A 15,370-nucleotide genomic window follows, 5' to 3' on the forward strand; every position below is an offset into this window, starting at 1 on the left:
TGTCGGTGAAAATTATTCTTGGAGCTAGGTTTAATTGAGCTGCATTTTAAAGAGGTGCAATTTCACAATTTGTGTATATTTTCTAAGTTCACTATTTTGTCATGTGTTGAGAAAAACACAGATTTAAAAATTACATGGTCTAATATTTACATTTAGCATATAACTGCAACATGCTTTTTTTCGGGGTTTTTTTAAAGACTCGAAAGGACTTGAAATTCAAAATTTCAGACTTGTGACTTTACTTGGACTTTTACACCAGTGACTTGAGACTCGACTCTGACTTGCCTGACATTACTTGAGACTTGACTTGAGACTTGAGGATAAAGACTTGAGACTTACTTGAGACTTGCAAAACAATGACTTGGTCCCACCTCTGGTTGCACCCATGAAGAACTTGGTCAAATCTTCAAGATTTATTGCCAAGATGCATTACTACAACATAGAAATCATTGATACAAATGCAAATGTTCTTACTTTATGTTGTGCTACGTTTATATACATACCTGTTTGTCTTGAATTAAGGCAAAGGAATGCCTATGTTACTATTTTAAGCACAAATAAGAAGAGTGACTATTGACCTCTGTTTGTTTTATACATATATATATACATGTATGTACACCCCATTCTGTATCAGATAGACTAGATAGCAAGTCTTACAGGAAGCCTGCACCTTTTCTAAATTCATCTGCTTTCTCTTTTTCAGCTTCTCCCCGAGCAAGTTTCTAATGCATGAAATGTGGCTTGATGGGGGAGACGGGGGCGAAAGTGCCGCTCTCATCAATGGGAGCTGTATGGGGTGCTGAAGTGGGCTCACTCTGAGAGAAAGTGCAGCGTTGCATGTGTTTTCTCTCCCTCAATAGATAGGAAGCTTCACCCACGCCTGCTAGCTCACTCACAGCATCCATAGCAAGCTCAGACCACCAGAAGCAAACTGATTTTATTAGTCATCCACCCCCACGTGAATAAAAACTTTCCAAGAGGCAGCAGGTTGAACGTGTACTTCTTCAAATATTGCAGCGAACATGTGAGCTGCACTGTAAGCATCACTGTATGCAATCCAGGCTTTTCGTTTTGAAAGGACACTACATTCTTTGTACCGAGTTTCTAAGTATAATCGCATCTATAATTATCCAATTTTGTCGAGTCACACCCCCACCTTGTCACATCACATCATGAAAATAGACTGAATGCGTCTTGTACGCAGAACTAAAGTGGGACAATCACATTTCTAGAAGAATAACAGTGATGAATGAGCTGCAACAAAAAGCCCAATAAACTGGAATGGAGTGGAAACACAAAAACACATTAAAGCTGAGTGCTGCATAAATAGCGAGCATCATCACGCAACTGAAAGGCATTTTCAGATTATCATCACCGCTTTAATAAATACTTGTCACCTCTTCCTGCTCACAACTAGACGACCGACGAGTAGGCGATATCTTTAGTGGCTGAAGTGGTTGCGAGAAAGAGCGATACCTGCTATCTTTTATTACAGATGTTGTGATTTTTCCCCCTTCTTTTTATTGACCTATTGAAGAAAAAAATTGTGGACATTTCTCTTTTGAAAAAGAAATAAGACTCAACAGAAACCACAATCTAAACTTACCATTCAAAGGGACGTTGTAAATGAGGAAGTGGACATTGTGACCTGAGATGTGGCGGTTATCTCATTAAAGTGGCAAAACCTCTTTGCTTGGTGTTGTGTGACGGATCTTTAATCAAAAGCACATAGTTCAGCTGGTAGATTATAGACTCTTTCATTCTGTCTGAAGTTCATCAGCTTTCATGTAGACAGATAAATGTAAAAATTTTATCTATATTTGATTATTCCGGAGACATTTTTTAGGTCAAAAAAAGCTCCAATGACTTCTCTGGAATGGGTAAAACTAAACTGATGTCTGAAACCTCAGAGATTTCAGCTGTTTATATGCAGACACAAGAAGCAAAGAGCGGCATAGTCCTCAGTCAGCATTTCGACATTGCCAGCAGTTTTTGATGGTGCCATTCAAGCACATTCAGATTCAAATGTAAAAGCTTTTTTTCTTCCTCTCTTTACTGAAATGTGTTTATTTATATTCCATTTGTATTTATTTTACAGACTGATGTCCTCCCTGTAGGATTTGAAAACCCCACACACATACACACTCTTTAAGAATATTCTGGGACATGCTCCAACCTCCCACAATGCCGCATTAAATAGGTAGATACTGGAAATGGATGGAAGAATTTATTTATTAAAATACTGCAGGAGGAAACACGTAACAGCCAGAAAATATAATTTTTTTATTTTATTTATGAGATAAAGAATTTATCAAAAGGAATCCCAAATCTTAGAGATTAAAGTTGCTGTCTGTCACTGACAAAGAAGAGTTTTTTTGTTTGTTTGTTTTTTTGGCTGGCAGGGTCCCTTTTAACTTGAGATACATTTTGGCAGCTCATTCTAAATATATTTATTAAATATAAGAACAGGAGGATTAACAATCCACAGCATATGCCAGGAGAGAAATACTCTGATTGCTTAATTAAACGATGCATTTTTTTATTTATGTTTTTACATAAACACACAGCCACTTTAATAGTTACATATTACAAATATGTAATCAGCCTTTTATCTACTGGAGCCATCCCTGGGGTTACAAAGAAATGTCTGTAAAAAAGATCAATTGTCTAAAGAGTGACACTTCTTGTTGATGCAAGGGGTCAGAGGAGAATGACCAAAACTAATTCAACCTAACAGGAAGGCAACAGTAATGCAAATAACCACTCTATATAGGCAATGCATGCAGAAGAGCATCTCTGAATGCATAACATGTTGTACTTTAGAGCAGGTGAGCTACAGCTGCAGAAGACCACACAGGTTGTCAACTAAGAACAAGAAACTGAGATGTTGAGGCTATGATTCAAATGGGCTCGTCACAATTGGACAACAGAAGTTTGGATAAACATTGTATGGTCGATGAGTAAACAACATGAAAGCATGGATCCATCCTCCCTTGTATAAATTGTTCAGGCTGCTGCTGCTGGTGCTACTGCTGATGGTGTAAAGGTGGCAAATCTGCAGCAACTGTGTGCTGCTGTCATGTCAACATGGACTATAATCTCCGAGGAATGTTTCCGGCTCCTTGTTGAGTCTGTGCCGTGAAAACTTGAGACAGTTCTGAAGACAATATAGGGGGACCAACACTGTACCAGCAATGTGTCCTCAAAGGCATAAAATAATCTCCGATCACTGAACTTAAAACTGTGTTTGCTGCTGAATATATGCAAGTCCAAAGAGAACCTTCTGATTTTAAGTGCTGGGTTACAGTATTGTAGTTATGGCAAAAAGAAAGCACATCCTACATCAGTTCTAAGGTACTTTTCAGACTATCATAAAAATAATCATTGGTGGGTCTTAAAAGTAGGTTGAAATCAGATGGACAGCACATGACATATTAGACCGTGCCATTATTTATTTATCAAAAATTAAACCAAAATGCAGAAATAATGTCTGAAAAACTAAGCACACCTTAACTGCTTCGATAGGAATTAGGAGGATAAGTAGCAGCCAGCTGCTGCTAACCAGTCACATCTGATTAACTGATCATCAGCAAACAAGTATGAATGCCTCCATAAAAGCACAAGTTTTAGTTTGCAGTATATTGAGGTGTGTGTTCGTTTGGTGCCGAGAAGCAAAGACATCAGCGCTTGTCTAAGAGAAGCAATTGCTGCTGCCCATCTGTCTGGGAAAGGTTATATAGTCATTTCTGAACAATTTAAAGTCCATCATTCAGTGAGAAAGATGATTCACAAGTGAGCAAGAAGTGACCCAGGAGTGGTCATCCCAGGAAATTCACCCCAAGGTGAAGGAGTGCTATGCTTCTGTGTCTGTAATGGACTGAAACAAAGCTATGACATGTATCAATTATAATATCAAAACTTTTTTATTTGCACCCCTTTAAAAAAGTCATATCAAATATTCAGTGCAATAAGTTATGAACATGAACCAGGGACGTTTACTAAAGTATCATATATGAGTACAGTTGAGTTTACATTAAAGTTCTTTCAGGGTTTTACTTCATTAGACTTCACAGGGAAATGACACTAGATTTTGTGACATCATTGAGTAATTTATTCGTCTGTTTTTCCTCTTTTGGTTGTTTAACTAGTACTTTGCAACATTTCTAGCTTTTAAAATGAAGCACAGTCATTTTGAGTCCTTTTAAAATACAATCTTATGAAAATACCCAGTGTAATATTCCATAATAAAACACGCACACATACATCTCAAGTACTTTATTTCAGTAGAGTTTTGAGGTACTTCTACAGTACTTTATTTTTCCACTTTATACTGTTTCATGGGTCTGCTTCATTATTTTTCAGAGAGAAATATTGTACTTGTCACGCCACTACATTTTTTAACACTACACCGGCTGTTCTTTTAAGCTGTTGGTTTACGACCTTTCCTACCTTTGAAATGAAGCAGCAAATGAGTATTTTTACTCATTTGCTGCTCTGATTATTTCATTTCAGTGAATTTAAGGGATTTAAAGAGGTTACCATATTCAGTGTTTCATTTTGGTGTTTCCTGTATATAAAGGTACTTGTTTTCTGGGCTCTGAACTGCAATGTGTGGGAAACAATGTTACACAACATTGATATTTTGGTGGCATAGCCCACCTTTACTTCAATTCAGTTCAATTCAGTTTTATTTAAATAGCACCCTATCACAACAACAGTCACCTCAAGGAGCTTTAAGGTAAAGATCCTACAATAATACAGAGGAAAGTCCAACAATGAGACTGTGAGCAAGCACTTGGCGACAGTGGGAAGGAAAAACTTCCTTTCAATAGGAAGAAACCTCCAGCAGAACCAGGCTCACCTAATCATTCACACTGTAACCTACGGTCCTTGTAATTGAGATCCATGTAACTTAGTAGGAAAAATCTGTATTCCAAACAGGTGTTCCAAGGCACTTTTTAGTATGCATCAGGAAATAAAGACATCCCCACAACTCTTAGCACAACACTTGTCAGCATCCGTTTCTGTAAACCTATCTGTCTTCTCTCCCTCCCTTCAAACCCCACTTTCACATCAGCGTTAAGCTCATCTTTGAAGCATTTCACACATTCATGCTTATCTGCCCTCGCACCTTTGTCGCACAGCAACATGCCTCCCTCTCTGTGGCGCCGGCATTTGCCAGGATGCACACTGGATTGATAAGGGCCTCGCAGTCTCATCTTCTGGCTTCACTTATCACCCTTGAGCAACAAGGGAGCACGGTCTATGCATTCATGGTTCTCTTCATTGATAAGAACAGACTGGACACTTTTTTCCCTCTTTTTTGCCTCTTTGCTCAGAGCATTCCTCAAAACTGCTGTCTTATGCCAGCCAAAGCATTTAATACAGCTCTAAGATAAGACTCTAGAAGATGTGATGGTTTTTAATTGCAACCTGAGTGCCTGACACCTTACGGGTAGTGGTAATGTAATTTTCCTAGACAAGAAATATGAAGCAGCAAGTAATAAAAGCCAATAATATCATTTTAACGTAAACAGAGTCTAACACAGTTTATGTCTGCCCAGATGACTGGAGCTGGCATCTGAAACTATCTACAGATGGCCTGCTGAAAATACCAAGCACCGAAGGCTGGAGGGCGGCTGCAGTGGATGGCTGCTGGTGTCATGCCACACATCATAAATCTTTCTGGGACAAGCAGTCAAGTCCAACTTCAAGAGATAACTGATATCCATTAGTAGAGTAGGCAGCAGTGACAAAGAGCAGTCTTTGTCTGTAGCACTCAGATGAGACAGAGGACACACATCCAGAGACAAAGAACTCCCATCATGCTGCTTTAATCGGGCTATAAATCTGACACACAGCATTTAGAGAAATTTGAAATCCAGCAGTGTGTTTTATGCAAGGGAAATGTGTGTATAACATTTTTGAAGGAGAAACATTGTGAAAAAATCATTCTCTCTTGCTTAATTTCACAATGTTGATGCTATAGGAAATGTCAACAGGTGAGCAGGTGAGGAAACATAATGAAATGTTCTTGTTTTTTACACCAGCTACTCATAAATCTGCTATACTGGGGAGACAATAGAGGATTATTCAATGCAGCAGACGTCAACAACAGATTAATCAAATGATTTGAGGATTAAAGAAGCATAATTATTGCACAAAGAGACTAATATATCATGCAGACACTCAGGACACTGATTTCAGTGAAATTTAAATATTAAAGAGATAATAATTCTAATCCAGAGACTTGTAAGAGACAGCCAGTTGGGTCAGTGTGGCTTTCCAAAAAAAAAAAGAAAAAAGAACCTTGGAGATGAAATCAGTCCCCGGGCAGCACAGATCATTTAGCCACAGTATCAATTCCATCTCCATTAACCCACAGCAGACAGCCTCATCACAGAGAGCACCAGAAGACTGACAAGAGATGACAAATATTGATCAAGATATCAGATCCTGTCTGCTCAGAAGCTTGTTATACGACCCTTTTTCTCTTCATCCTGACAGATATGAATCGATGATAAGATGGAAATGATTTTCTTGGATTTTTGTACATGGACAGGATTTTGTGAAATATGTAATTGAGAAGCTGTGTTTTAATTAAATTTACATGGACATACGTGAACTCAGGGCTTTTGATTTTAAATGCTCAAGATTGAAGCTCAAGACTGCCACCGTGTGGCCAGAATAATCGATTTCTTTATCAACCCAGAGCATTTTACATTTTATGGTATTGATAGATAGAGTGCAAATACTCTACCTATCTATGTTAACAGACTGTATATGCACACTGTTTGTATTTATAAATGTTATGTTAGTGTATAGTATGTGGGAAAATAAAATACCAGTGCATGAATACGTGCACAAATCATGGCACACATGCTTTTGCTATGGTTATGGGCATATAACGATTATTTTATGAGATGTGGATTGATCGTTCAGATTAAAAAGGAAAACAAAAAAGAGAGAAATGGAAATTTTGCAAGTTTGCAGACAACTCAGCCATGTGCTGATAATGAAATCTCCTGAGCAGATATTGAGTTTTCACCTGGAGCTTTATTATTTCCTATTAGTATTATTGTCGTTTTAAATCTAGCTTGTGGCAAAACCTTCATGCACAAGAGAAAGGCATGTTATTCATCACATGAAGAATCACTTGAGGTGAGAGTTTTGACTTCTTTAGTTGTGCAGTGGCTTTATTTCTATGGTTTGGGGTTTTATTGTTAACTCCTGCTTGTGTGCTGACATTTGAACCACATACTTTGCAATTTCTAAACCCACCAGAGAACCTGTCATCATGTTCTCAAATAAAGATGTAATGAAAAGCCATCTGCTCAGCCAGATGCTCAGGTTTTTGATTGTACTGATAGGGTTATGCAGCAGGGGGCAGAACAGCACCACATTTCATTACACTGCGGTTTATCTATATCTCCGTTTGATTTCAAGTCTGCATGAAACTGGAGCCAAGAGGCTTCCAAAATGATCTGTATGCACTTAATCTCACTCATAAAGTCATATCGCTCAGAACCCCATCAAAAAGAAATTGAATGTTAATATTGCATTAGTCAGAAATCTTTCCATAAAGCTCCCCCAGATATCACTTTGCATGGATTGAGATGATCTTATCATGGTCTTCAACAAGCAGACTGCCCATCAAAAGGGATACTGTGAATTACCTCCTCATATCCAATGTAAACAGCTTGATCTTCACCAAATCTGGTCTATAATAACCTTCTATTTCACTCTCAGAGGATTAAATAGCTTTGCACTTTAGAGGAATAATCCTAGCTCTGTATATGTCTTGGCCTCAATAACTGAAACGGGCTGAGGGTATGTGCAGTAGAGGTGTATGTATATTGCCATTCATTACGCTCACTCGATTTCTTCTTCAAGGATGGTGCAGTAAGGAGGATGCAGTTTAATGTGATGTTTATTTTCAGCTTTAAATTCTTCAGAATAGTAAGAAAGAGGAAGATTGAGAAGGAGAGAGAGAGATAGCAACTTGTAAGAGTTCAAGAGTTTAACTTCAGGGTGCTTTAGGAAAGACAGGAACCATCAATCGCCAATTAAGTACTGTTAATTGGTTGGCAGTTGCCTCTTATTGGCACCACAGAAGAAGTCATGAGACCACCAGCAGGGTTTATCCTCTGAGGATCATGAATGTCAGTGCAACATTTGATTGCAGTTCATCCAACAGTTTGTTGAGACCAGCAGAAGGGTATAAAGCTAAAATAAGATATCATTTAGTGATACATAAACTGGAAACATATGTCTAGGTTAGCAAAGGATACGAAATAAGATTAGCTTGTAACTTAGTAATGGTTCTTGTGAGCATGAAATGTATCTGCTGCAGTGTCCCTTAATGCTAGATCTATCAGGTCTGAAGATTATTCTGCAGCTGGTTATTTTTATGCTCTGCCCTGAAAATATAGCGGGAACAAATATCACAAATGATGACATCTGAAATATCTTTCTAAGGTTATAATCAAGAATTAAACCTTCCTTAACATTGCTGCTCACAAATTAACTCATCAGTGGAGAAGAATCTTCTTAACATCAACATTTCCTGCTATCCTGGCACATCCCAGAGCATTTTTACCCATCATTGTTGATTGTATGTATACTTATCTCTGTCAACAAAGTAATTAACAACCTTTTCCCTATCGACTGACATCATGATTTCGAACTGAGAGCCATTCACTCTGGGGCCACACTGAGCGCAGTCATCCCTTGCCTTTTGAAATTGCTCTCTGTTTAATTGGAATGGAACTCAGTTGTTCAACTCATTAAGAAGCCCCATTAGAAAGTGTCTGAAATGTGATATGGATTATAGCTAATGCGACCACGTAGATGTGTTGTAAAGCCGAATTCAAATGCCCTGATAGAAAGTTTTATAAACAGCCGGGGGAGAAATGAAGATTACCAACAAATGAAGCTGTTAGACTTTGGCTAAGTATTCAGATAAGAGGAAGAAAGAGCTTGAGTGTTGGATGCTAACAGCATCAATTGAAGTGATTTGAAATCAGGCTAAGGTCATCCTGCTTCACTCTCTTCTCCTGTCCCAAAAGCTCTGGTTCCCCTAGTTTAATCTGAAATTGAAGGCTCTCAACTGCGACAGATTATGGGGGGCTAACCCAAGCATGTAGCCAGGGGCGGTCTCCTAATGAGCCCAGCCAGCAGAGCAGCAAGTGACAGCAAGCAGCTACTCCAGCAAGGAGGGGGTCTTCAATGCCATTCAATAGTTAGAGCAACAGGGTGGTAATCGAATCATTTAAAGCAAAAGAACTGACACCAAAACCCGCATTTAATAAACAGTGATTTCTATTTTATGCTTTGTATTTTGAGTGATACATATTTTGAAATGAAAACACAAACATTTTTAAGACTACATGAAAACATATTTCAAATTTGTGTCTTTAGTGGGAGCGATTAATATATCAATTATTTACAGCACGATATAGGACAACATTTACTTTCTTTCTCTTGAAAGAGTTCTGTCGGTGGGGCGCCTCTTATCTAAAACGCCAGCACTTAGTAACTGTACAAGCAAAGGTTAAAATGAAATGCAGACTTTGACACACTGACTGCTCGTTGCAAGTACTTCATGTTGCACTGGATGAAATTCTGCTCATCTGGCTGTCTCTATATAATTGCGGGATCTATATACAGGGATATTTCTCACTCTTGCTCTTTTCAACCTTTCTATATGATGATCAAGCAACAGCTGTATGTTTTGAAGTGAATCAGGGAGGGGGGAAAGTGCATTTGCATCTTGTGTGCAGCAGCAAACCAGATGAGTTTTCTCCTTAAAGGAGTCCAGATGCAGACCATCTGCAGGACAGTGAGTCATACCAGGTAGGTCCATGCTTAAAGCAGCCAGACCACTGGGTTCACTCGTGAAAACAAGAGTCCTCAGCGAATTCGACAGTCTCTATGGACTTTTTTGCTCCTCTGGTGAACTCAGGGGGTCGCTGGCCTTCTCCTCGGCTTCCTGTCTCTCCGGTTTGCCCTCCAACTGTCTGTCATGAGAAACTGTTCCCAGCACTTTGGCACTGTGCTCCTGTGCCTTGGCCCTGAGCGCGGCAATGCTGTTCTCTCTCAGTTCCTCTTTAGAAATGACGGACTTGCCTTCTGACCTCTTCTCCTCCGCCTCGGCGTCTTCTGCCCTCTGAGAGCTCGGCTGCTGGGGTGCATCGTCCTTTCCTGACGGCGGGGGTGCTCCAGCCTCCACGGACTTTTTGTGCATCCCTGCAAAGAGTTGCGGGTATTCAGATTTAGAATAGCGTCTGTTGATTGGTAAGCCATCCTGGACTGAAAATAGCAAGCAAAAACAGTTGCGGTTTAGAAAATAATGTTTAAATGGACAGTGGCAATGCATGACCAGGGTACTGGATGAAAAATATTTTGCATGCTGATTTCAATTTAGGAAATATATTAGTTTTAAAAGGTCATGCTTAGGGGGGAAAGGGAACAAGACACGGGGTACTTGTGGAAAGTCAGAATAAACGCATTAATCTCAGCTTGTTAACTCAATGAAGTGCAACCTCTGATTATTTAAAATTATGATTACTCAGTCATCACTAACTGACTGAACTGTGCAGCTAAGATGTGCTTTACATCTACAAAAATGGATGAATTAGAAAAACAAAAGCGGAAAAATCAGTAAAAGTAAAACAAAAGCCTCACCAAGCAGCCAGGGGGCGCAGGACTCCATGATACCATCCTTTGCAGACTTGAGGATGGACTCTGGCAGAGGGATTGAATGCCTCACCATGGCTCCATACAGTCCATATTCAGCCATCACTGTGCTGCGACCCCAGCATTTCTCCCTCTTCCTCCACTTGGCCCTCCGGTTCTGAAACCACACCTGTAACACAGGAAGAAGTTCCCCAGTTTTTAGCTATATCGCTTAAGTCATCATATTCATCAGATTTCAGGTCACTGCAGCAGAGGCCAAAATACGTGCAAGAGATTAAATTTGATTCATTCAAATAACCTTTTAATTTTGAATGAATAGTTTTTGGAAACAGCCGAGATGGACTTGACTTTTGATTACTGTTACAGAGGATATTGGGAATGAGTTTTCAGTAATTTGGGAACCACAAGAAGAGGAAATCAGAGGAGTTTCACCGTGGCAGACTGTTTCACAATGGCAATCTTATTGAATCTGCTGCATTATGTGCAAGATGCAACAATTTGTATCCTAAACAGGTTTGGGCTTTTTTGATGGATCGTCTGCATATCTTCTAAGCCACCGATGAGAGCAAATATTGAGGAAAAAATCGGTTTGAGTTGTGTTTATCCAGCCAAAACGTGCTGTTAGTCCAATAATAAACGCTTAACGATGACAAAGAAATTCTAATTCAAACGTTTCCAGAAGGGATCATCAAACCCTCCTAAAATGTAACTAATTAATCCATTCCATCCACTTACTGCCATTTTAGGCTTTTCTAAAAGCACCCTTTTAGAAATGTTAAGCCTAGTCTTAGCTATTTTAAAGATGATCCATTTAGGAATCCAGTGCGATTCAAAGTGACTTAAGATAACAACTTAAGTCCTGTTTTGCTTGAGTCCATTGATTTCCCATAGCCTGCAGGCTCCAGGTGTAACAGATCTCTGCCTCCTGTCACTGCTTATCGCAAACTACCTGGTGGCATTATAGATGGTGTGACACAACAAGACACTTCACTTGGCTACAGCCAGCAAACTGCTTAAAGCCCGGAGTGTCTGTGTGTGCGCTGAGAGAAAGAGAGAGGCCAAATTGATTGTATAGCACAACACAGGATTGTTAAGCACTCAGCTTAGGCACCTCTGGCTCTGAGAGAGGAGGAAGGTGGGGGGGCAGAAAGAAGACTCGAGCGAGGACAGATTTTAAATCGAAAGCGATCAAATCGTTTTCAAGCTTTTTTATTAGATTTTTTTCTTCTGGTAATTCTGATGGATAACCCTTATTTCATACAAGATACTTTTTTTAATGAGAAATTGCTTATGTGCCCCTTAAAAAGAAGCCAGTGTGTAAGCCGCGAGGAGGAGCGACCCAGGGGCACGCCGAGGCTGATTGAAAAATAAGTTAATTTCAGGCCCAATCGATGGTGGGCAGGCGGGCAAATATCACGGGAAATTAAACTACCGGGACTCGTGGGATCAGCGCTATTGACCCATGCTAATAAATTCAATGTAGTTATTTCATTTGAACTCCCTGCGTCTCTCTCCAAGCAGCAGCAGCAGCCAGCCTCCCGAGCTCGTCTGATTTAACTAATTACACTCAATGAGAAAATTGGGTGTTAATTTTATTTAGGATGGGAGCAGGGTTATTTATTTATTTCCTTTTATTATTTATTCCAGGCCCTACTGTTGCAGCCCGGTAATGAGAACGAGATTAAAAGGCACCCCGGCAGATGGATGGTCCAGGTCACACTGCAATCTTCTTCCGCCTTGATAGCTTGATTAGGTCGTTAGCGGCTCCTTCTCTGAGAACAAATTGTTTCACATCCAACTGCGCCTGATGAGAGATTATCTGTCCTGGCGAGGATGCTGGAGGAGAGCAGTCTTTGTTCAGACGGGAGGAGGAAGAAGAGGAGGAAGGGGAGGAGGAAGGGGGGGCCCATCGCTGATCGATTTGCTGGGGCTCACTTAGACCATCGTCCCTTTAACATCAGAGCAGCATCAGGGGCAGCTGGCGGCCTCCACTCAAATATTACAGCGGGTTATTAGCACTGATGGAAAGGTGAAGGATGAGCGAAGCGCATTCGCCCGAACAGGTGCATATTCATGAGGAGAGCGATTAGAATATTCACACAAATCATTACGGCAGATGAGTTCAGAACGAACCCGGTTTTAAAGAGACTGTTGCTTATTTTTTCAGAATGGCCCACAAAGCCCAGATGCGCTGTTTAAAAATGTAAAATTAGATCGAATCCTTTGAATACAACGAAATGAATGTGAAACACTATGAGATACTTTCACTCTGCTGTTGCTTTGATTAGCCTGTTGTTCGTATGTGCAAAGCAGCTGTACGAAAAAAAAATATGTACAAATAAAACTATGCTTCAAATGAAGCATTCCTCTATATTTTAAATGAATAATATGAAACGTCGCATTTTTACAGGCACAACTGGGCAAAAGTAGATTGAAATAACCGAACAACTTTATACTTCATATAAAATAAAATAAAATTCTTTGAACAGCAAAAAAAAAAAAGAAAAATTGGAAAAGCTCCATGGTCTTTTTTTCTAATTCAATAAATATTCATAATTTTTTTTATAATTTCTTATTATAATTATCAGGGGGTTTTTATACCTGTATCCTGTCTTCAGGTAGCTCTGTTTTCATGGCCAGCATCTCTCGGGCATAAACATCCGGGTAGTGCGCTTCATTAAATGCCTTTTCTAGCTCCTCCAGCTGATACGAGGTGAATATGGTCCTGTGGAAACAGGTTAAATACAGGCGAGAAATATATATTAATGTGCTTTGAAAACAAAAAACACACGCACACGCAAAAACCCGATTTTTTTCTTTCTGACAAACTAATGAATACATGTGCATGTTTTAACACACACAATTTGCACTGGAGAAAAGCTAAAAAGGCGTTCAGCTTTAAGTGCCAGTTTTAATAACTTAAATAAAAACTAATCATAACATTACCCTGTTTTTCAGATAATTTTTTTTCAATTTGCCTAGATGGCAATAATTTGAGAAAATAAAAGCTCACGTGCAGTAAATCCTTATGTGCACAGTTGTGAGTGCCAAAGAAAGAGTAAGACCAAAAATTAGAAATTAAAAATGTAAGAATAACAGCCACTGTGCATTTTATTTTATTTTATTAAGTTGAACAATGGGATGTTGTATTAACATGAAATTTAACATTTTCATCATTTTTCCCCCTGAAATCCAGAAATCAGCACTAACCGGTGGCGTCTTTTCTTCCTTTTCTTGCTCTGACTTACTGACGACTTGGAGAGTTTTCGTTCATTAGAAGACAAATCTTCAGAGTCTGAGAAGAAGACGTAATGTTAAATGAAATTAAAAGATCAGAGCAAATGTTTGCAACGACACAGCACAGGTTTAAATAAACCTGTCACAGCCTAAAACATTCCAGTTCAAACACGATACTAATACTACTATTACTATTATTATTATTATTATTATTATTATTATTATTAATATTATTATTATTAATAATAATAATAATAATAATAATAATAATAATAATAATAATAATGATGATGATGATGATGATGATGATGAGGAGGAGGAGGAGGAGGAGGAGGAAATGGAAGAAATCTGGAATCTGTCTTAATCCACAGTAACACAGTGAGTGGAAATGCGATAATAATATAACTGCTGTAATAATTTCACGGCTATGAATCATTAGAAAGTGACTGCAGATCACCTGAGCTGGCAGACTGGCTGGTGTCCAGCGGGCCCACGGACCTGCTGTGGGGCTGCAGGTGAACATCTTGCCCGTCAGACAGCACAGTCTCCAAAAACGCTGGCTGGCTGTAAAACGATGGAATCCCACCAGGGCCGATTAATCCCATCCCGACACCCACGCCGGCGGGGCCCAGCATGGACCTGGCGGCGATAAGGTGCGCCCCGGCCGGCAGCGAGGCCAGTGGGCTCCTCGGGGCTGCGGATGGCTCCTTATTCAGACCCAGTATCTCTTGGATGCCGAAGCCGGTGCACCTGGGCGGTGGATTGGTCGCGCCGCTCTTCGGCTGGTGGCTGTTACTCCCTCCATTAACACCCAGAGAGGTTTTCTCCGATAGATTTAAACTTTCCGACAACACGGAGCCCTGTTTCCCCGTCATAGTGTCTCCGATGTTCCTTGAAAGGCCTGTTTCTTATCACGGCGTCTAACAGGACGGTCCCCAGTGCATGATCCTCTGCGTAACACACAAGAGCCCTTTAGAAAATGGTCCTTTTATCCAACAGGTCCATCCCAACAAGAGGCAGAACCAGCAGCCAATCAGCTGCAAGGATTCGGGATTCCTGTGGATCATGGATGCATTATACGCCCTCCCGAATGGATATCTGTGTTTTCCTGAGGACTGCGTGGATAAATGAAGACTAGATCCGTGGTAAAGAGGAACAAGCGATCTTTAAGTTTGCAATCTGTTGGAAGAAATACGAACAATGAGCGATGGAACACACACACACACACACACACACACACACACACACACACACACACACACACACACACACAGCCAGTTCTCTCTGCCCAACCACTGGCTCATAGGAGTGGATAATTGATCTCCAGATGCTGTGGGAAACTCATCACACGCAAATCAAAGGCCCTCCCAAAAACGACAGCTGGACGACATGGACACAGTCTGCGCTGCACGGTCCTGCACAGCGTTAATCCCAC

The 15,370-nt window shown here is 40.1% G+C and overlaps 1 protein-coding gene across 2 annotated transcripts; it reads right to left on the bottom strand.

Moving 5' to 3' along the window:
* Positions 1-9,303: 9,303 nt before the first annotated feature.
* vsx2 (visual system homeobox 2) lies at positions 9,304-15,370 on the bottom strand. Of its 2 annotated transcripts, none has more exons than XM_082517276.1 (5): positions 14,393-15,370; positions 13,909-13,993; positions 13,300-13,423; positions 10,687-10,867; positions 9,304-10,248 (listed from the first exon to the last, which is right to left on the bottom strand). In XM_082517276.1, exons 1-5 carry the CDS (start codon positions 14,808-14,810, stop codon positions 9,932-9,934), a joined length of 1,125 nt encoding a protein of 374 aa, XP_082373402.1. In that variant the 5' UTR covers positions 14,811-15,370; the 3' UTR covers positions 9,304-9,931. The 2 variants fall into 2 exon arrangements, with proteins under 2 accessions (XP_082373402.1, XP_082373401.1); XM_082517275.1 differs by having other exon boundaries at positions 9,304-10,311.

This window comes from Aulonocara stuartgranti, assembly GCF_965226115.1.
Source record: "Aulonocara stuartgranti genome assembly, chromosome: 19".
In the NCBI taxonomy this organism is placed as follows: domain Eukaryota; kingdom Metazoa; phylum Chordata; class Actinopteri; order Cichliformes; family Cichlidae; genus Aulonocara; species Aulonocara stuartgranti.

Excerpts from the sequence above, each read along its gene's own strand:
- vsx2 (XM_082517275.1), bottom strand. The coding sequence starts at position 14,810 with ATGACGGGGAAACAGGGCTCCGTGTTGTCGGAAAGTTTAAATCTATCG. Across the intron at positions 13,994-14,392 it reads CAGCCAGTCTGCCAGCTCAG|ACTCTGAAGATTTGTCTTCT; the intron begins GTGATCTGCAGT and ends TCTTCTTCTCAG. Across the intron at positions 10,868-13,299 it reads TACCTGAAGACAGGATACAG|GTGTGGTTTCAGAACCGGAG; the intron begins GTATAAAAACCC and ends CCTGTGTTACAG.